Source organism: Heterodontus francisci, chromosome 38 (genome assembly GCF_036365525.1).
Source record: "Heterodontus francisci isolate sHetFra1 chromosome 38, sHetFra1.hap1, whole genome shotgun sequence".
In the NCBI taxonomy this organism is placed as follows: Eukaryota; Metazoa; Chordata; class Chondrichthyes; order Heterodontiformes; family Heterodontidae; genus Heterodontus; species Heterodontus francisci.
In genome coordinates this window covers 13,697,671-13,718,705 of record NC_090408.1, presented here as the reverse complement: position 1 = coordinate 13,718,705, position 21,035 = coordinate 13,697,671, and the positions used below count along the sequence as shown (strand labels likewise).

The 21,035-nt window shown below is 43.6% G+C and overlaps 1 protein-coding gene across 1 annotated transcript in view; it reads left to right on the top strand.

The window, feature by feature from the left end:
• efl1 (elongation factor like GTPase 1) overlaps positions 1-21,035 on the top strand; it is a 348,427-nt gene that overhangs the window by 2,139 nt on the left and 325,253 nt on the right. The window contains exons 2-4 of the mRNA XM_068017730.1: positions 3,615-3,718; positions 17,429-17,496; positions 20,372-20,456. Of these exons, the coding sequence (XP_067873831.1) occupies positions 3,628-3,718; positions 17,429-17,496; positions 20,372-20,456 (244 nt within the window). The 5' untranslated portion in view covers positions 3,615-3,627. The remainder of the gene's footprint in view (positions 1-3,614; positions 3,719-17,428; positions 17,497-20,371; positions 20,457-21,035) is intronic.

Sequence of the window (21,035 nt, the reverse complement as noted above, 5' to 3'; positions counted from 1 at the left end):
AGGCTGTAATGAGGTCAGGAGCTGAGTGGCCCCGGCGAAACCCAGAGTGAGTGTCAGTGAACAGGTTATTATTGAGCAAGTGCCGCTTGATAGCACCGTCGACGACGCCTTCCATCACTTTGCTGATGATCGAGAGTAGACAGATTGGGCAGTAATTGGCTGGGTTGGATTTGTCGTGCTTTTTGTATACAGGACATACCTGGGCAACTTTCCACATTGTTGGGTAGATGCCAATGTTGTAACTGTACTGAAACAGTTAGTGGCGTGGCTACCTCTGGAGCGCAAGTCTTCAGTACTATTGCCGGAATGTTGTCAGGGCCCATAGCCTTTACAGTATCCAGTGCCTTCAGCTTTTTCTTGATATCATGTGGAGTGAATTGGATTGGCTGAAGTCTGGCATCTGTGATGTTGGGGATCTCAGGAGGAGGCAGAGATGGATCATCCACTCGACACTTCTGGCTGCAGATGGATGCAAATGCTTCAGCCTTGTCTTTTGCGTTGATGTGCTGGGCTCCCCCATCGTTGAGGCGGGGATATATTTGGAGCCTTCTCCTGTCAGTTGTTTAATGTCCACCACCATTCATGACTGGATGAGGCAGAACTGCAGAGCTTAGATCTTATCCATTGGTTGTGGGATCGCTTAGCCCTGTCTATTGCATGCTGCTTCTGTTGTTTGGCATGCAAGTAGTCCTGTGTTGCAACTTCACCAGGATGACACCTCATTTTTAGTATGTCTGGTGCTCCTCCTGGCATGCCCTCCTGCAATCTTCATTGAACCAGGGTTGGTCCCCTTTCTTGATGGTAATGGTCGAGTGGGAGATATGCCAGGCATGAGGTTATAGATTGTGGTTGAATACAGTTCTGCTGCTGCTGATGGCCCACAGCGCCTCATAGATGCCCAGATTTGAGTTGCTAGATCTGTTCGAAATCTGTTCCATTTAGCACGGTGGTAGCGCCACACAACACGATGGTGGGCATCCTCAATGTGAAGATGGGCTTCGTCCCCATAATGATTGTGTGGTGGTCACTCCTACCAATACTGTCATAGTTAGATAGATTGGTGAGGACGAGGTCAAATAGGTTTTTCCCTCTTGTTGGTTCCCTCACCACCTGCCGCAGACTCAGCTCAGTCAGTAGTGGTGCAGCCGAGCCGTTCTTGGTGATGGCCATTGAAGTCCTCACCCAGGGTAATTTTATGTCCTTGCTACCCTCAATGTTTCATCCAATTGGTGTTCAACATGGAGAAGCACTGATTCATCAGCCAAGGAGAGGGGAGCGGTAGGTGGTAATCAGCAGGAGGTTTTCCTGCCCATGTTTGACCTGATGCCATGAGACTTCATGGGGTCCGGTGTCAATGTTGAAGACTCCCAGGGCAACTCCTTCCTGACTGTATGCCACTTTGCCGCCACCAAGTTCCTCTAGATTCACATTTTATTGATTGGGAAAAGCTGTCACATAAGCTGTCATCAGTTAATAAAAATCACTGCTAGTGGAAGGCTTTGGCCCACTGGAGGCAATCATCCTATAACAGTGGTGCTCCAACTTCTTTTGTTGAAGGACGCTTTTTCAAATGGATTCATGCTGATGGACCCCCATCTAAATTACAGTACTATATGAAACTCATGATATGCAAATGCTGCATGTCAACAGTGTTTTTATAACTCTTTTAAGAAAATGGGTATTTACTTACAGATATCAGTGAAATGGGTGTGTCTGCTTCTCGCTGTACAGTATGTAGTACTTAAATATTTAAAATCTCCCCTCTCTTGAACAAGGCTGAACTCCCCTGGTGCCCACCACCGGCCTTGGTAAGTGCATGTCTACCTGGTGATCTTTGTGTTTATCTCAGCACTCTTCCATGCACGCTCCCTTCCTAGGTGAGACAGCCAGCTCACTCTGCCCCGCACATGTGGTGGCCACATTCCATTCCCGCCACCCGATTCGCGCAAAGCCCACCTTTGGCTGCAGCTCAACTATTTTGCGGACCCCCAAAATGTCTTTTTGGATATCGATTTGAGAAATATTGTCCTATGGTTTTATGCAGATTCTGGAGCTAGTTTCCAGTGAGAGGGAAACTAGATCTCAGGAATAAAGCGGTGCGTGTCTTTTGGGCAGCCTGGACTACAGGATGCCCAGCTGCAAGGGGCATGGAGAGAGAATAGTGCTCCAAAAATATAGTGAAAAATCCAAAAGTACTATTCTGGTTTTGTTGGTTATGCTTTTAGCATTTAAGGACATTCTTTTACATCAAGCGTAAATTATTGTTTCCTTTGGTTTCTTCTATGTTACAAATACATCAAAAACTAACTGCTGTATTTTTGCATGTGATCAAAGGGGGCCTTAAATATGTCACAATGGAGAAATACAATTTTCCCATTCCTTGTCAACCACAAATATTTGTTTTAATCAGGCAAATTACTGTGAGGATAATAAAAATGAAAATACATTTTCATGGTCAGAACCCTGCATGATTGCTCCCTCCCCACTTTTGCCACTGGAATCAAAACTAGATCTTTATGCTCACCGCTCACTTGATGCACTTACTGACTGTACCTGCTTTTGCTATTGCACTGATTGCAAATACACGGACGTTCTCTTGGATTTGCTCAAATAAGTTCTAGTCTATGCTGTATCACTTTAACACATTCCAAAGAAACCAATCAGCTTTGGTTTCCTCCACCAGTACATTGGCACACCCTCTCTGGAATTAAAAAGAATTAAGTGTCTGATGCAGTAACTCAAGTGAAATGTAGTCTGATGAGTACAACAGGAGAGAAACTGAGGGTATGAGGACGCATTATATATAGAGATAGTGAGAAATAACAGTAGCATGGAGGCTAGTTGCGCAGAGCAAGTTATACCAACAACCTCAGACTGTCTGAGAGAAAGTAAAATATGGCAAAGGGAGAAAGAAGAAGAACTGCTTGCATTTTGATGGTGTTTTTCACATTCTTGGGCATCCCAAAGTGTTTCACGGGCAATTTATTACTTTTGAAGTGTAGTCAATGTTGTAATGTCGGAAACACAACAACCAATTTGTATACAGCAACAAGATAGTGACCAGTTAATCTGTTTCTGGTAGTGGTGTTTGTTAATTGATATGGGCCATACACTACTACTTCATGGACTTGTAACTATTGCTGTGGGAGATGCACTATTATTCCAAGTACCTGCATGTGTTGATGTAGGTGGTGACTATTACTCCAAGGACCTGCAAACATTGCTGTGAGAGATGCATTATTATTCTATAAAAATTCATGAATAAGGCATCTGATATACTGGAATGAGTTATGTGACATCATATCGTTTGTTAGGATGTCACAATACAGCGATAACTAATGTGCGCCTGTCCTTGTCAACTCATCCTCACTGATTCTGGCTACTACAGCAGTCAGTTGCTCCTTACTAGTTTGTTTCAGCCTTGGGTTTTTCATCAGTTTAAAATATAAGTTTTACACATTACTAAAAGCAATATCATGGCCCCTATCCTTTATGCATTTATGGCATTCCTTTGTATATGGCATTCTGAATGTAAAATATGACACTTCAGAATATATAGCTTGTATTAATAAAGGAATGTACAGTACTATAATTTTATTTTTATATTGTTACAGAATCAAATTCAAAATGGGTCATACTAGTTTGGAACATATTATTGATCTACAGAAGAATACTGCCAACATCCGGAATATCTGTATAGTAGCACATGTGGACCATGGTACGATTTCTCTTTAGATTTAAAAAAAGCACTTGTTAGTTCACATTACCTCTCCAAAATAGCAGTAAATATGTCCAGTGGAGAGAGCACCAATTTCCTGACGTGATTAGTCTTTATGTTGCTTGGGTCTATCTCCTTGATACACTTGTAACATGTGAACAGTATGTTTTTAGATCTGTTCCTCCCGGTTTGGTTCCACGAGCCAAGTAGAAACAGCGGAAACATTAACATTGCTTGTTTTAATATAAATTACATTTAGCTAACTTTAATGGATCAATATCAGACAATCTGAAAGGGTAGAATGACATGGCATTTCTAGGAAACATTTAAGGCTATGTTTACATGTGTTTATACATGTTGATAAATAGGCACGATGTCTATAAGTTAGTAGGTGCAGATTGCTGTACGCAGCCATGTTAAACTTGATTTTAGGATCGAATACATAAATGTCATCACTAAACTAAATTAGCATCTTGAAGATTGTAAGTTGTTTTTGGTTGTGTGTTGACACTTTAGATTGTGGGCTTGATACTTTAGATCAGGGGTTCTCAACCTTTTTAATTCTTTGGCCTCCACCCCTTTTATTTATTTAAATATATAAATGAAATAATTATTTTTGTTTTAATTATTTAATGTGAGACTTGTTGGTGCTGGGCAAAAATTCTGTCAAGATGTGGAGGTATCTTCAACAAGCACAAGTGCATGTCATGCTCAGTGTTGGTCCTGGCTTGGTTATGCTTAAGTTAGTAGGTCTTTGTGGTGTGCTGCATGGAGTGGGGGTGGGGGTCATGGTGCGGTGGACAGCCTATCAAAACTGATCAACTAAAAGCTAGATATAAATAATCTAGGCTAAGATATGGCAGAGCAGGTTGTGTGACTGGACTGCAGAATGTGGGAGTTTGTGGACAGTGAGACTGTCCAGAGTGCACACATCTACAGTAGATGTCTCTGCCTCGAATCTCTCAAGCTCATAGTCATTGAGCTGGAATATGAGTTGGAGGCAATCTGACACATGGGAGGAGGAGCAATCTGGACAGTTTGGTCCAGACTTTGGTCACACATCATAGGGAGGTGCAGGTTCAGGCCGAGGTTGGTGTGACCGATTCGTGTACAATGAGAGGGAATCAAGGTAAGATAGAAAATGAGAATCCACAGAAACTGCTCCTATTCAACAGGTACAACATACTTTCTACCTGTGAGGATAAGGATAAAGACTGCCAGAAGGAGAGCCAGAATGCAAACCATGGCACCTTGGAGCAGGAGGCTATCCAAAGTGGGGGGTGGGGGGTGGGGGCGGAGGAGGAGGAGGAGGAGGAGGAAGAGAAGGAGAAGTGTAATGTAGTTGTAGGGCATTCAATAATTATGGGGATAGATAGCATCCTTTGTAAGCAGGATTGAGAGTCCTGCATAGTATATTGCCTTCTTGGTAACAGGGTGAGGGGCATTTCGAACTGGCTTGACAAGATATTAGAGAGGAAAGGGGAGGATCCAGTCATTGTAGTCCATGTTGGGATCAACAATGAAGGGAAGAGTAGGCAAGCAGTCCTGTTCGGAGAGTACCAGGAACTAGGAGCTAAATTAAGAATAAGGCCTCAAGGGTTATAATCTCTGGATTATTACCCGAATCACGTGCAAATTGGTGTAGGGATAAGCAGATTAGAGAGGTAAACTTGTGAATGAGGGAGTGATGTGTGAAAGAGATGTTCCATTTCATGCGATACTGACACCAGTATTGGGACAGGAAGTACCGTTGCGATGGACTCCACTTGAACGGGTCTGGGACCAGGATCCTAGTGAAAAGGAAAAATAGCACGGCCACCAGGATTTTAAACTAGTACACGGGGGTGGAAGGCTCAAATGGAAAAGGTGGAATCAGTATTTGTTCAAAAACAAGCAAAAATGAAGAGAGTAGAGTAACAGTCAAAAATTATGCCTTAAACATGGGTAAAGGGAAAACTAAAAGATGTAAAGTGATTAAGCTGGGAGAGAGAAATTAAAAACAACATTTGAGTAAAATATTAGAACTGAAGGAGATTAGGGTGGGTGGCTCTGATAGCATTATTTATACAAACAAGTGGAGTATAAGGAACAAATCGAATGAACTGCAGGCTTAAATTCAACTTGGAGGGTATGATACATGGTAGCCATCCGTGAGAAGTGGCTGCAAGATGGTTAGGACTGGGAACTAAACATACCTGCTTCTAGGGTCAACAGTAAAGCTGGGGAAAATGGTAGAGGGCAAGGAGTAGCTTTAGTAATTAAAGATGAAATCACCACCTCTCATTATATCCTCCCTTATCATTGTGAAGAGGCAATGGAGATGTTATGGATAGAATTAAGAAATAGAAAAGGATTTAAGACTGCAGTGGGAGTTAGAGGCCTGCTTTAGGTCGGGAAAAAGAACCCGACCGAACCACAGCGGACCCGAGCCCGACCTGGCTCAAGTCCCTCTGATTTTGCCCCGAGCCTGACCCGACTTGACCCGACCTGAGCCCGACCCGACCATCCCTTTACTTACCTTCCTGACACCGAACCTGCAGGAAGCTGCAGTGCATGCGTGATGACGTCATCGTGACGTCACTCACTCACTGTGCAGACTCAGTTTTGTCCCGGATTCCCAGCTCGGGTAAGTTTTTTAATTTAAATACTTACCAGCAGAGCACTTACCGTGTGTGTCCGGCCCGACCTTGACTTGGCCCGACCCGAGCCCGAAAGCCGGATCTGGAAGATGGGCCCGACCAGACCCGAACCCGACAGATGTCGTCGGGTCCCGTCGGGTTTGGGTCGGGTAGCAGGACTCTAGTGGGAGTTGCGTCCAGCAACCTGGTAACAGCCTTGAAGGAGTAGATTGCATACATGTGGAGATAAGACAAGCATGTAGTAAAGGCAGAGTGGATTTAATGGGGGATTTTAATTTTCATATAGATTGCATTTTGATTATAGATGGATGAACAAATTAGCACATATCACAGAGGTAGTGAATTTCTCTGGTGTGTCTGGGATAGTTTTCTGCAATAGTATGTCCTAGAACGTAATGAGCAATGAGTCAGATTTAGTTAACATTTTGTGCACGAACATTTTTCTAATGGCGATCATAATATGATTGAATCAATGTAGTGTTTGAAGTGAGAAACCTGCAATAGCTACGAAGATTCTAGATTCAGGTCAGGCTGACTTCAATGCAATGAGACAAACACTGTCCACAGCAAACTGGGCAAATCGGCTCATGGGTAAAATGACAGAAGATCAGTTGAAGGTGTTCAGAAATAACTTAATATGATACAGAACCAGTTTATACTCCTTAGGGGCAAGAGCTCTACTTTCTTAAAAAAAGCCACGAATGACTAAAGATGTAAGAGACAAAATACAACTAAAAGAGTGTTTAAAATGCAAAACATAGCGCAGATTCTGGCAAATTAGAAAGGTACAAAGAACAGCTAAGGATGATAAAACAGATAGTAAGAGCGAAAGCAAGGGAGAATGAAAAGGAACTTGCATGGGATATTAAAATTAACCCAAAAATGTTTATATTTATGTTACGGAAAAGATAAGGATGGCCAGATGCAATGTGGGCCCCTTGAAAACTGATGTGATACTGTCAATCAAAATAAGGAAATGGCAGACACGCTGAATAATTACTCTGCATCAGTATTTACAGTAGAGGAAGATGTCAGCATGCTGGAAATCTCAAGAAAACTAACACTGAATCAAGGACAGGGACTCACCAAAATTAATATAAGCAAAATATTATGGGCGGCACAGTGGCGCAGTGGTTAGCACCGCAGTCTCACAGCTCCAGGGACCCGGGTTCGATTCTGGGTACTGCCTGTGCGGAGTTTGCAAGTTCTCCCTGTGTCTGCGTGGGTTTCCTCCGGGTGCTCCGGTTTCCTCCCACATGCCAAAGACTTGCAGGTTGATGGGTTAATTGGCCATTATAAATTGCCCCTAGTATAGGTAGGTGGTAGGGAAATATATAGGGACAGGTGGGGATGTGGTAGGAATATGGGATTAGTGTAGGATTAGTATAAATGGGTGGTTGATGGTCGGCACAGACTCGGTGGGCCGAAGGGCCTGTTTCAGTGCTGTATCTCTAAACTAAACTAAACAATAATGAATAGAGGACTGGCACTAAAGAGTGACAAATTCCCAGGAACAGATGGTTGCCATCTTCGGGTGTTAAAGGAAGTAGGTGAGAACATTACAGATGCCCTAATGATAATCTTCCAAAGTTCTCTTGATTTGGGAACCATTCCTTTAGATTAGAAAATTGCACATGTCACTCCACTATTTACGAAAGGTGAGAGAGGAGAACCAGGGAATTATAGATCCGTTAGTCTAACATCTGTTGTCGGGAAATTATTCAAGCCTATAATTAAGGGTAGGGTGATTGACCAGCTTGAAATTTTTCAGCTGATCAGAGAGCGCCAGCATGGATTTGTAAAGGGTAGGTCATGTCTAGAAAAGCTAATTGAATTTTTGGAAGAGGTGGCTAAGTTAGTGGGCAGGGGAATGTCTATGAACGTTATTTATATGGACTTCCAGAAACTTTTGATAAAGTCCCTCATAAGAGATAGTTGAAGTTAAAGTCCATGGAATTGAAGGTAAATTATTGACCTGGTTAGGAAATTGGCTGCGTGGCAGGATACAGAGAGTAGGGTTAATGGATAGGTTCTCTAATTGGCAGGATGTGACTAGTTGTCTCCTGCAAGGATATGTTGCGACCTCAAATATTTATATTTATTAATGGCTTAGATGATGGGATAGAAAGTCACATATCCAAATTTGCCAATGACACAAAGATAAGCGTTATTGTAAGCTGTGTAGAAAACTGTGGTAAGCGGATTTTTATTTAGGTAAATGTGAGATTATTCACTTTGGACCTAAACAGGTGAAAAGCTAGTTTCAGGTACATAGCTTATTAAAATATCATGAACAGGTACAGAATATAATCGGAAAGCCTAATGGAAAGCTGGCATTTATATTTATAGGACTAGAATACAAGGGGTTTGAAATTATGCTTCAGCTGTACAAAGCCCGAGTTAGACTCGATCTGGAGAACTGGGAGCAGTTTTAAACACTACACCTTAGGGAGCACATATTGGCCGAGAAGGGAGTGTAGCTTAACCAGAATGATACCTGGACTCTTGGGGTTAAATTATGAGGAGAGATTACACAAACTAGGGTCTCGTTCCCTGGAATTTAGAAGGGTAAAGGGTGATTTGATTGAAGTTTAAGATCTTAAGAGGAACAGATAGGGTAGATTGAGAGAAGGTATTTCCACTGGTTAGGGAGTCTAGGACTAGGGGCCATGGTCAAAATTAGAGCCAGACCTTTCAGGAGTGAAATTAGGAAACACTTGTTTAACAGTGGTTTAAGTTTGGAACTCTCTTCCACAAATGGCAATTGATGCTAGATCAACTGTTAGATTTTAAATTTGAGATTGATAGACTTGTGTTATCCAAAGATATGAAGGGATATGCGGCAAAGACGGGCAATGAAGTTAGTTCACATGTTAACTGTGATCTCAATCAATGATGGTACAGGCTCGAGGAGCTAAATGACCTACTCCTGTTTCTATGTTCCTATCACCGAGGTTGGTGGAGTGTTGGCGTGGAATTGGCAGACTGTCACTGAATCTGATAGAGAGTTGATGAAACTGATAATGTTTTGCATGTCTGTTACTCGCGAGCCAAGCAGAATGTAGCTGCTGCAACTGGGCGTTGTCTCCTTAACAGCATTGCGCTGGATCGATGACCATGAGCCCCTGGGGCCAAGCAGTGGTTTCCAATTCCTCGTGTCCTGGGGCCTAAAGTGATACTGTGCTTGTGTCGGTCAGTGATTTGGGCTTGAAGGTAAAACATTGTGCCCTGGATGTTGTAACCTTTGGGGATTGGGATCAAATTTACTTTAAATTGACTGCCTGGTGGTTACAGGGAGCCACTGTGGACCCTTTTGAAATCTTTGTGCAGACCCCTGGTTGATAATCCCTGCTGTAGATTCTGGGTCTGATTCTTTAGATTATTGAGTCACAATATTTGAAGAATTTCATGCTGGTATAGTTGTTAGTGATAAATGTGTGTCAGGAAAACGCGACAGGCCAAATGTGAAATATTAATTCATCAGTAGGAAACTTACATCAGACTTTTTTTTAGATTATGATTAGAGATACAGCACTGAAACAGGCCCTTCGGCCCACCGAGTCTGTGCCGAACATCAACCACCCATTTATACTAATCCTGCACTAATCCCATATTGCTACCAAACATCCCCACCTGTCTCTATATTTCCCTACCACCTACCTATACTAGTGACAATTTATAATGGCCAATTTACCTATCAACCTGCAAGTCTTTTGGCTTGTGGGAGGAAACCGGAGCACCCGGAGAAAACCCACGCAGACACAGGGAGAACTTGCAAACTCCAGGCAGTACCCGGAATCGAACCCGGGTCCCTGGAGCTGTGAGGCTGCGGTGCTAACCACTGCGCCACTGTGCCGCAATGGAAAAAAAATCCTACAGTTAACTTTAAAAAAAAAACTGGCAGCCAAGATGGCCATCGCAATTTACAACTGAAATATTAGATTAAACTGGAGACAAAAGTCTAACAAGAAGCCCAGCCAGAACAATGATTTGGCTAACTGAGTAGATTATCCAGATCATCCTTATTAGTAGGACATTCAAGTCATCCTGAGGCATTTATAAGTGGAGACGTCCCTCCAGGAAGTAAACACTGACAACACCACCTGAGAGAGCTTTTGGCTTTTAGCCTTTGGACCTAATTAAAAACAAAGGGGGATTGAGAGAACCATGTGACCATCCCTGAAAAAACTGGGAGTTTTGTTATACTCACAAGAGACAAGCAGTAACTGAGACTGCAGCAGCAGAGAAAGCTGCATGTATCCCTTTCTCTCTTTCTCTCTCTCTCCAGAAAATAGCAAGTTTGAAAACCGTCTGTGGCTGTGGACCCTCCAAGCTTACAGACTGCTACAGCTAGAGACCAGGGGAAGAGAGCCAACCTCAATCTGCCTCCAAGTAAACCCTGAGCTCAGGGGGCCAGCCACAAAGTGCACTTTGACCAGCCAAGATTACAAGAATACAAATCCGGTTGGAAGACCAGTGAATCATCTGGCCTCAGACTGTGTATTTAACTTTTATTTATTCTGAACTTTAATCCAACCAAAAACACCTACTTTCCACTTTGTGATCTATGTGTGTGATCCTCATGTGAATGTGTGCGTGAATGTGTAGGGTATTTTTATTTTTAAATCAGGGTTAGAGTATTAAGTAAAATAAACTTACTTCTTGTTTAAACTCAAGAACGCCTGTCCGATTGTTTTTTTCACGATCACGGTAAAGAAAAAAGTTAAAACACTCACAGAGGTGGTAAGCACAACCACTGTTTAAAAGGAATAAACTGTTGCGGTCAAATAAGAAGAAGCGCAAGAGGGGCGACTGTGGCCCGCTCCTCGCCTGGCCGTAACGTGTCACTAAAATAAATGTTAAACATGAGAGATGGGTTGCCTATAGTAACAGTGGTGAATCCATTTTAAAATACTGTCACGCCAATATATTTTGTTGAATGATAATTTTCTTTGGTCCACTGGCTGGAGATCTGAATTTTTTTAAAAGACAAGCTGCCAGCAAAGTCATCCTTTCAGCTTAAGATGATCACCTTATTTGCAAAACTGTATCCTACACTGCAATGCTTGTGAGGAGAGAGACAAAATGTCTATGCATTTCCCAGCAAGAACCAAGACCCAGGAAGTTTAACGGAGCTACCTGTTCTCTCAGCAAGCAGAGAAAATCCTGCTAAATACTATGTTTGAATGACTGAGTGACTGTCATGTGACAAACCCCTCCCCATCTGTGCTTTTTAAGCTGGTGTTTTTCTCTGCAGCAGAGGAGAAGCAACTTGGCTCTGACGTGAGCAGACCATAAATGGGGGTCCCTCTCTCTCTCTCGCTCCATTCTAGCTTGAAAGCTTTCAAATCCCGCTTGTTGACTGACCGCCTTTCCATACTCCGGCTATGTTCAGAAACCCCATTGGAGAAAATTATCAGCATCGCTATCTCCAAGAGACTCACTGAACCAGTCATCCCTGAACCAGGGAGACTGAGTGAGACCAGCGGTGTTTAAAAAGAGCAGCGACTGTGGGAAAGAAGGAGACTGAGTGAGACCAGCGGTGTTTAAAAAGAGCAGCGACTGTGGGAAAGAAGGAGACTGAGTGAGACCAGCAGTGTTTAAAAAGAGCAGTGGCAGCGCGCCTGAGTTTTGAAAGGGGAAGCCAACAGTGACATCACAGGAGAGCTGCAAGGTGATTGGTTGGTGAGTAGTAGCTGTTAGAATATCTTAAAAAATAAGGGGTAAGTTTTTTTTGTTGAAAATAAAACCTCTGGAGATAAGGTGAGTACTACTAAAGTGTTTTTTTTAAAGAATTTTAGATTGAAGTGGGTAGAACAAGGCCCCTAGTATAATTAGTACTTTTTAATTCAGGGAGTAACTAATTAACCTAAGGGTAAGTCATGGCAGGAGAGCTCAGCCCCGTGATATGCTCCTCTTGCGCTATGTGGGAAATCAGGGACGCTTCCAGTGTCTCTGGTGACCATGTCTACAGGAAGTGTATCCATCTGCAGCTACTGACTACCCGCATTACGGAGCTGGAGCTGCGGGTGGATTCACTGTGGAGCATCCGCGATGCTGAGGACGTCGTGGATAGCACGTTTAGTGAGGTGGTCACACCGCAGGTAATGGCTGCACAGGCAGAAAAGAGATGGGCGGCCACCAGACGGAGTAGTAGGCACAGGCAGGTAGTGCAGGAGTTCCCTGTGGCCATCCCCCTCTCAACCAGATATACCGCTTTGGATACTGTTGGGGCGGATGACCTCCCAGGGGAAAGCAGCAACAGTCAAGTTCGTGGCACCATGGATGGCTCTGCTGCACAGCAGGGGAGGTAAAGGGCTAGAACAGCTATAGTGAGAGGGGATTCTATCATAAGGGGTGCAGATAGGCGTTTCTGTGGCTGCAAACGAGACTCCTCCAGGACGGTATGTTGCCTCCCTGGTGCTAGGGTCAAGGATGTCTTGGGGCGACTGCAGGACATTCTGAAAGGGGAGGGTGAGCAGCCAGAGGTCGTGGTCCATATTGGTACGAACGACATAGGCAGGAAAAGAGATGAGGTCCTGCAAAGTGAATATAGGGAGTTAGGCAGAAGATGAAAAAGCAGGACCTCTAGGGTTGTAATCTCAGGATTACTCCCTGTGCCACGTGCTAGTGAGGGTAGGAATAGGAGGATTAGGAAAATGAATGCGTGGCTGAAGAGCTGGTGTAGGCAGGAGGGCTTCAGCTACTTGGATCATTGGGATCTCTTTTCGTGCAGAGGTGGCCTGTACAAGAAGGACGGGTTGCATCTAAACTGGAGGGGGACCAATATCCTTGTGGGGAGGTTTGCTAGCACTACTCGGGAGGGTTTAAAATAGTCTGGCAGGGGGGGTGGGACCCAAAGTAGTAGTCTCTCAGATGAGATAGTTGAGGCAAATGTAGATGTTAAAGCAAGCAAGTCCAGTAGGCAGGCCGGGCAGGGGCAGGACAGGGAGCGTGGAAGGTCTGGTAGGCTAAACTGCATTTACTTTAATGCAAGAAGCCTTACAGGTAAGACAGATGAACTCAGAGCATGGATTGGTACATGGGATTGTGATATTATTGCTATGGAAATGTGGTTGTGGGATGGGCAGGACTGGCAGCTCAATGTTCCGGGGTACCGATCTTTCCGGCGTGACAGAGCTGGAAGTAAGAGAGGAGGGGGAGTTGCACTATTGATTAGGGAGGACATCACGGCAGTACTTAAAAGTGAGTTAGGAAGAGTTCAGGACCGGAATGTTGCTGTTCGATGGAAGGGCAAGGCTGGCAAGCTTAGGGAACCTTGGTTGACGAGGGATAGTGAGGGTCTGGTCAGGACAAAGAAGGAGGCATATGTCAGGTTTAGGTAACTGGGATCGAGCGAGTCCCTCCAGGAGTATAGGGGATGTAGGACTACACTTAAGAAGGAAATTAGGAGGGCAAAAAGGGGCCATGAGATTTCCCTGGCAGATAAGATAAAGGAGAATCCTAAAAGATTCTATAAGTATATTAAGAGTAAAAGGGTAGCTAGGGAGAGAGTAGGTCCCCTTAAGGATCAGTTTGGCAATCTATGTGTGGCGCCACAGGAAATGGGCGAGGTCTTAAATGAATATTTCTCGTCCGTATTACCGTGCAGAAGGTCATGGAAGCTAGTGAGTTCAAGGGAGGGAACAGCGATATCCTGGAGCATATCAACATTACAAAGGAGGAAGTGTTGGAGGTTTTGAAGTGCATTAAGGTGGATAAATCCCCAGGGCCTGACCACGTGTATCCTAGGATGCTGTGGGAAGCAAGGGATGAGATTGCTGGGGCCCTGGCAGAGATTTTTGTAGCATCATTAGCCACGGGTGAGGTACCGGAAGACTGGAGGATAGCTAATGTTGTGCCTTTATTTAAGAAAGGCAGCAGGGATAAGCCAGGGAACTAGAGGCCGGTGAGCCTTACATCAGTGGTTGGAAAGTTATTGGAAGGGATTCTGAGAGACAGGATTTATATGCATCTGGAAAGGCATGGTCTGATTAGGGATAGTCAGCATGGCTTTGTGCGTGGGAAATCATGTCTCACGAATTTGATTGAGTTTTTCGAGGAGGTGACCAAGAGGATTGACAAGGGCAGGGCGATGGACGTTGTCTACATGGACTTTAGCAAGGCCTTTGACAAGGTCCCGCATGGTAGGCTGGTCCAGAAGGTTCGAACACATGGGATCCAGGGTGAGCTAGCAAATTGGATACAAAATTGGCTTGGTGATTGGAGGCAGAGGGTGGTAGTGGAGGGTTGTTTTTCAGATTGGAGGCCGGTGACCAGTGGTGTGCCGCAGGGATCAGTGCTGGGCCCTCTGTTGTTTGTCATATATATTAATGACTTGGATGCGAATGTAAAGGGCATGATTAGTAAGTTTGCAGATGACAGCAAAATTGGTGGTATAGTGGACAGTGAAGAAGGTTGTCTAAGGTTACAACAGGATATAGATCAACTGGGAAAGTGGGCAAGGGATTGGTAAATGGAATTTAATGCAGACAAGTGTGAAGTGATGCATTTTGGGAAGTTAAACCAGGGCAGGACATATACAGTGAATGGCAGGGCCCTGGGGAGTGTTGTTGAGCAGAGAGACCTTGGGGTGCAAGTACATAGTTCCCTGAAAGTGGCAGCACAGGTAGACAGGGTGGTGAAGAAGGCATATGGCATGCTTGCCTTCATTGGCTGAGGCATTGAGTACAAGAGTTGGGACATCATGTTACAGTTGTACATGACGTTGGTTAGGCCGCATTTGGAGTACTGTGTGCAGTTCTGGTCGCCGCACTACAGGAATGATGTGATTAAGCTAGAGAGGGTGCAGAAAAGATTCACAAGGATGTTACCTGGTTTGGAGGGCTGGAGTTATAAAGAGAGATTGGATAGGCTGGGTCTGTTTTCTCTGTAGCGAAGGAGGCTGAGAGGGGACATGATAGAGGTATATAAAATTATGAGAGGCATAGATAGGGTAGATAGCCAGAGTCTGTTTCCCATGGTAGGGGTGACTAAAACTAGAGGGCACAGATTTCAGGTGAGAGAGAGCAGGTTTAAAGAGGATCAAAGGAGTAAATTTTTCACACAAAGAATAGTGGGTATCTGGAATGAGTTGCCTGAGGAGGTGGTGGAGGCAGGAACAGTCGTGACATTTAAGAGGCATCTGAACAGGTACTTGAATGAGCAAGGCATAGAGGGATATGGAATTAATGCAGGCAGATGGGATTAGTATAGATAGGCACTATGGTCGGCATGGATGCGGTGGGCCGAAGGGCCTGTTTCTATGCTGTACGACTCTATGACTCTATCTACCTCTTCAAACTAAAAGCCTCAGGACCACTGAATTCAGCTAGAAGCCAGCCAAATCCCCCAAATCCTCAGACTGTACACCATTTTTTTATGGACTCTAACTCAACCAATCTACCTTTTCCTGTTCTATAACTGATTTGTGTTTGTGTAAACCTCTAGTGTGTGTTAGAGTGAAAGTTGGGCATTGTTTATTATTGTTATTAGTTCGGTTTAGGTACAATAAAGTTAACCTCTTTCTTTGTTAACTCAAGAAAACCTGTCCGATTGTTTCTTGTTTTGATAGCAAGTAAGTAATCAAACAGTTATTGAATTGGCCAGTGCATCCATTTTAAGAAAGACTTAAACCTGTTGTGGTCAGAGAAGAAGAGGGAAAAGAGGGAAGCCCTTTGACCTTTCCTCACTTGACTGTAACAATTGTGTGTATCACTTTTCTTATTTTATTGTATCTTTGCTGTTTCTTTTTCCTGCGGTTACTGCTGATGCTATCTGGCTACTGTATTTTTTTTTTCTTCTTTGGCCTCCTTGTCTCGAGAGACAATGGGTAAGCGCCTGGAGGTGGTCAGTGGTGTGTGGAGCAGCGCCTGGAGTGGCTATAAAGGCCAATTCTAGAGTGACAGGCTCTTCCACAGGTGCTGCAGAAAAATTTGTTTGTCAGGGCTGTTGCACAGTTGGCTCTCTCCTTGCGCCTTTGTCTTTTTTCCTGCCAACTGCTAAGTCTCTTCGACTCGCCACACTTTAGCCCCGCCTTTATGGCTGCCCGCCAGCTCTGGCGAACGCTGGCAACTGACTCCCACGACTTGTGATCAATGTCACAGGACTTCATGTTGCGTGTATGCTACTGTATATTGTGGGTAAATGATAGCATACTTTGTATCCTCTGTAAAAGCCTTCTTTCTCTCCCATGTCCTTCAAACAAAATAATCAAGAAATGACTGACATGATTTCCAATATAAGCCTGTTAGAAGTGGAAGTCAAGGTACATTGAGTCCCCAGGTTTTCCACTGCCCCTTTGCGATGTCATTTCTCGAGCTCATCTGTTTCTTCCTCCTTAAAATCACCTGTCACTGCCCATGCATCAGCGCATTCTGCTGATGAAACCCTCACCCATGCCGTTTTACCTCCAGACTTGACTACTGCTCGCAAAGCTGATAAGCCAACTTCCACCCTCCATAAACTGAAGCTCATCCAGAATCCTGCTGCCCGTTTCCTAACTTGCACCAATTCCTGGCCACCCATCACCCTTGTGCTTGCAGACCTACAGTGACTGCCAGTCCCGGAATGCCTTGATTTGAAAGTTCTCATTGTCATGTTCAAGTCCCTCTATGGCCCCTCTCCACCCTGTCTCAGTAACCTCCTACAATCCTCTGAGAACTTTGTGTTCTTCCAGTTCTAGTCTCTTGTGCATCTCCAAATTCCTTTGCCCCATCATTGTTGGCTGTGTCTTTAGCTGTCTAGGCTAAACTCCAAATTACCTCCCTAAACCTCTCCATCTCTTCCCCCATTAAGACTCTCCTTAAAACCTACTTATTCGATCAAGATTTTGATGACATGTCCTGATATCTTCTTTGCTTCTCTCAATTTTTATTTTTTGCCCCTGTGAAGTGCCTTGGGTTCGTTTACTATGTTAAAGGTGCTATCTCAATGCATGTTGTCATTTAAATAAGTGACTCATTAGAATATTTAGAAACATCTGTATGTTAAGTTCCAAAAGGAATAATTTTCTTTTGCTTGTAATAAACTTACATTTTTGTACCTAACGTAATGTATTACACACTTTTAGGAAAAACCACCTTAGCTGACAGCCTGATTGCTAGCAATGGGATTATTTCTAATCGACTTGCAGGAAAGGTAAGCTGCTAACAAATTAAGCACATTATGTACATGGATAAGATTCTTCTGAACAATTACTTTATCATTAATAGAATTTGAAGAAATGTTTTCTTACATGTCTACTTTACTATGTAGCACTTATGAAGTTCTTGTATTGTTGTGCAGACTAATGCTACTTTTTTGATGCATGCGTGGTGTATATAAATGTTGGTTCACTTGAGATACCAGGGCAGATTTTCAGATTCATAACCCGCGTCGAGTTGATGCACCTGCGATTTTTTTTTTTAGCGCATCAGCAGCAAGCAAGGATTTGGGATAATCTGCACTCTGGTCACATCTCATTACCTTTGTTTTGAAAAGTTTGTTTGATTTAGCTATGTACAGCACATTGTAAACCACAAGGGCACCAGATGTACCACATTGTAACTCCAGTAACTCCAGTTGTTTGTTCATAATTTCAGTTAAGTGCCTTGACTTACTGTACTCTTTTAAAAAAAAATTAAGCCATGCTACAGTCAGTTGGAGCAGTAGCACATGGTGCTGGTGACTGGTAGGATGCATGAAGAACTTCCTTGCAGCACTGAGCTCTAGGTTTCTGCTACATTTCGTAGGAGGCACAGAGCGTATGAAATGCATGTTCGTACAAGTAAGAGATAAAAATTGGAAGGAGAATCATCCCTGTGCTGTGCTCGAGCACTTCCTAGCAGCCAGTTCAGTGCAATATTGGCACACACCTAACCACCCTTTTAGCTACAATTGGTGGGTGACTAAGGGACTTGCAGAACATACAGGGTTTTTTCTTAAAAAGAAAATCAGTAAAAATAATTTATTGTGAATTATGTATTGCTGAGTATTTTAATTCAATATTAGTTGCATTTTATTGTTTGAAGGCATCTGCAGTTCTTAAAATATGTTTTGCATCATTGTGATGCTTTTAAAAAAATTGTTCATGGGATGTAGGTATCGCTGGCTAAGCCAACATTTATTACCCATCCCTAATTGCCCTTGAGAAGGTGGTGAACAGCCTTCTTGAACCATTGAACCATGTGGGGTAGGTACACCAACAGTGCTGTTAGGAAGGGAGCTCCAGGATTTTAACCCAGTGACAGTGAAGGAATGGCGATATAGATCCTGGTCAGGATGGTGTGTGGCTTGGAGGAGAACTTGCAGGTGGTGGTGTTCCCATGAATCTGGTGCCCTTGTCCCTCTAGGTGGTAGAGGTCGCTGATTTGGAAGGTGCTGTCTAAGGAGCCTTGGTGCATTGCTGCAGTGCATCTTGTAGATGGTACTCACTACTGCCACTGTGCATCAGTGGTGGACGGAGTGAATGTTTATGAATGGGGTGCCAATCAAGTGGGCTGCTTTGTCCTGGATGGTGTTGAGCCTCTTGAGTGTTGTTGGAGCTGCACCCATCCAGGCAAGTGGAGAGTATTCCGTCACACTTCTGACTTGAGCCTTGTAGATGGTGGACAGGCTTTGAGGAGTCAGGATGTGAGTTACTCGTCACAAAATTCCAAGCCTCTGACTTGCTCTTGTAGCCACAGTATTTATATGGCTCATCCAGGTCAGTTTCTGGTCAATGGTAAGCTGCCAGGATGATGTTAGTGGGGGTTTCAGCGATGGTAATGCCATTGAATGTCAAGGGGAGATGGTTAGATTCTCTCTTGTTGGAGATGGTCATTGCCTGGCACTTTGTGGCACGAATGTTACTTGCCACATATCAGTCCAAGCCTGGATATTGTCCAGGTCTTGCTGTATTTCTACACGGACTGCTTCAGTATCTGAGGAGTTGTGAATGGTGCTGAACATTGTTCAATCATCAGTGAACATCCCCACTTCTGACCTTATGATTGAAGGAAGGTCATTGATGAAGCAGCTGAAGATGTTTGGGCCTAGGACACTACCCTGAGCAACTCCTGCAGTGATGTCCCAGAGCTGAGATGATTGACCTCCAACATGCACAACCATCTTCCTTTGCGCTAGGTATGATTCCAACCAACGGAAAGTTTTCCTCCGATTCCTATTGACTCCAGTTTTGCTAAGGCTCCTTGATGCCAAACTCAGTCAAATGCTGCCTTGATGTCAAGGGCAGTCACCCTCACCTCACCTGACCTGTGGAGTTCAGCTCTTTTGTTCATGTTTGAACCAAGGCTGTAATGAGGTCAGTGGCTGAGTGGCCTTGGCGGAACCCAAAGTGAGCGTCACTGAGCAGGTTATTGCTAAGCAAGTGCCGCTAGATAAGACTGTTGCCGACCCCGCCCATCACTTTACTGATGATTGAGAGTGAACTGATGGGGTGGTAGTTGGCCGGTTTGGACTTATCCTGCTTTTTGTGTATAGGGCATACCTGGGCAATTTTCCACATTGTCAGGTAGATACCAGTGTTGTAACTGTAGGGTTTGAACAGTTGTACTCTTTAGACATTAACCGAGAGCATGTCCTTCTGAGGTTGTTGCTGAGTTTCCCCCTGTGGAAAGTGATATAAATATGTCCGGAAGTTAGTTAAGGGCTAATTATTGTTCTTAGAAGTTTCTCCTGAATTTGCAACTGCTTCTCCCTTTCCTTATTTATCTCTCAAACTTGTAAGTTCTCTTCAGGTCATTAAAAAAGTTGGAAATTATAAATTTTTTTCCATTTTTGTGTACTTTTCTGAGTTTTTAATTGAGATTTGTTGGTGTTTTATTCAAAATGTGATAACTGGCGAATGATTGACATTCTCAAAACATCCAAATAAGTAGACTTGGCCACATGTTGTCAGTTAATGCAACTGATCTGTACAAAATACAGTGAAATCTTGTGTAAAGAGTAAACCATCAGTTTAAATTGTACATTTGCTGTATAAGATGCATTGATGGTACTAAGTGCATGCTTTCCTTGCATTTGTCATTTATAGTTGCGGTACATGGACAGCAGAGAAGATGAGCAGATCCGAGGAATTACAATGAAATCCAGTTCCATATCATTGCACTTCAGTTCTGGTAAATCATTTCCAAGACTTGTGCACCACAGAATCGAACACCACAGAGGGAGGCATTTTGGGCCATTGTGCCTGTGCCGGCTCTTTGAAAGAGTTATCCAATTAGTCCCACTCGCCTCTTTTCCCATAGCTGTACAAACATTTCCTTCTTGCTTATTTATCCACCCTGTATTAATTTTCTGTAAAATTGTTTGGTTTCTAGTGACATCAATATTTTATTGTTTTCATATCTTCACATTCTTTCTTTGGAGAGAGTATTGTGGAGTAGTGGAAGAATTCCCAGGCTGATTAACAGTCTGACAAAACTGTGCCATTGGTGATCACTCATTTCTAACTCCCAACCAGATAAAAGAGTTCTTCCCTATTATTCTACCAAAATTTAAGAAGATGCTATTGAATTTCTTCTTAGTCTTCCCTGCTCCAATGGAAATTGTGCCTGTATCTAAAGTCTCTCCTAGTAACTCTTAAAGCAGATGTTTATCTTTTGGACAGATCCTTGAAGTTAAGGTCATTATGGAGTATAATCCTGGGAAATCTTGCTAAAACAAAAACTTCAGGCGAGCTTACCTGTTCATCAATG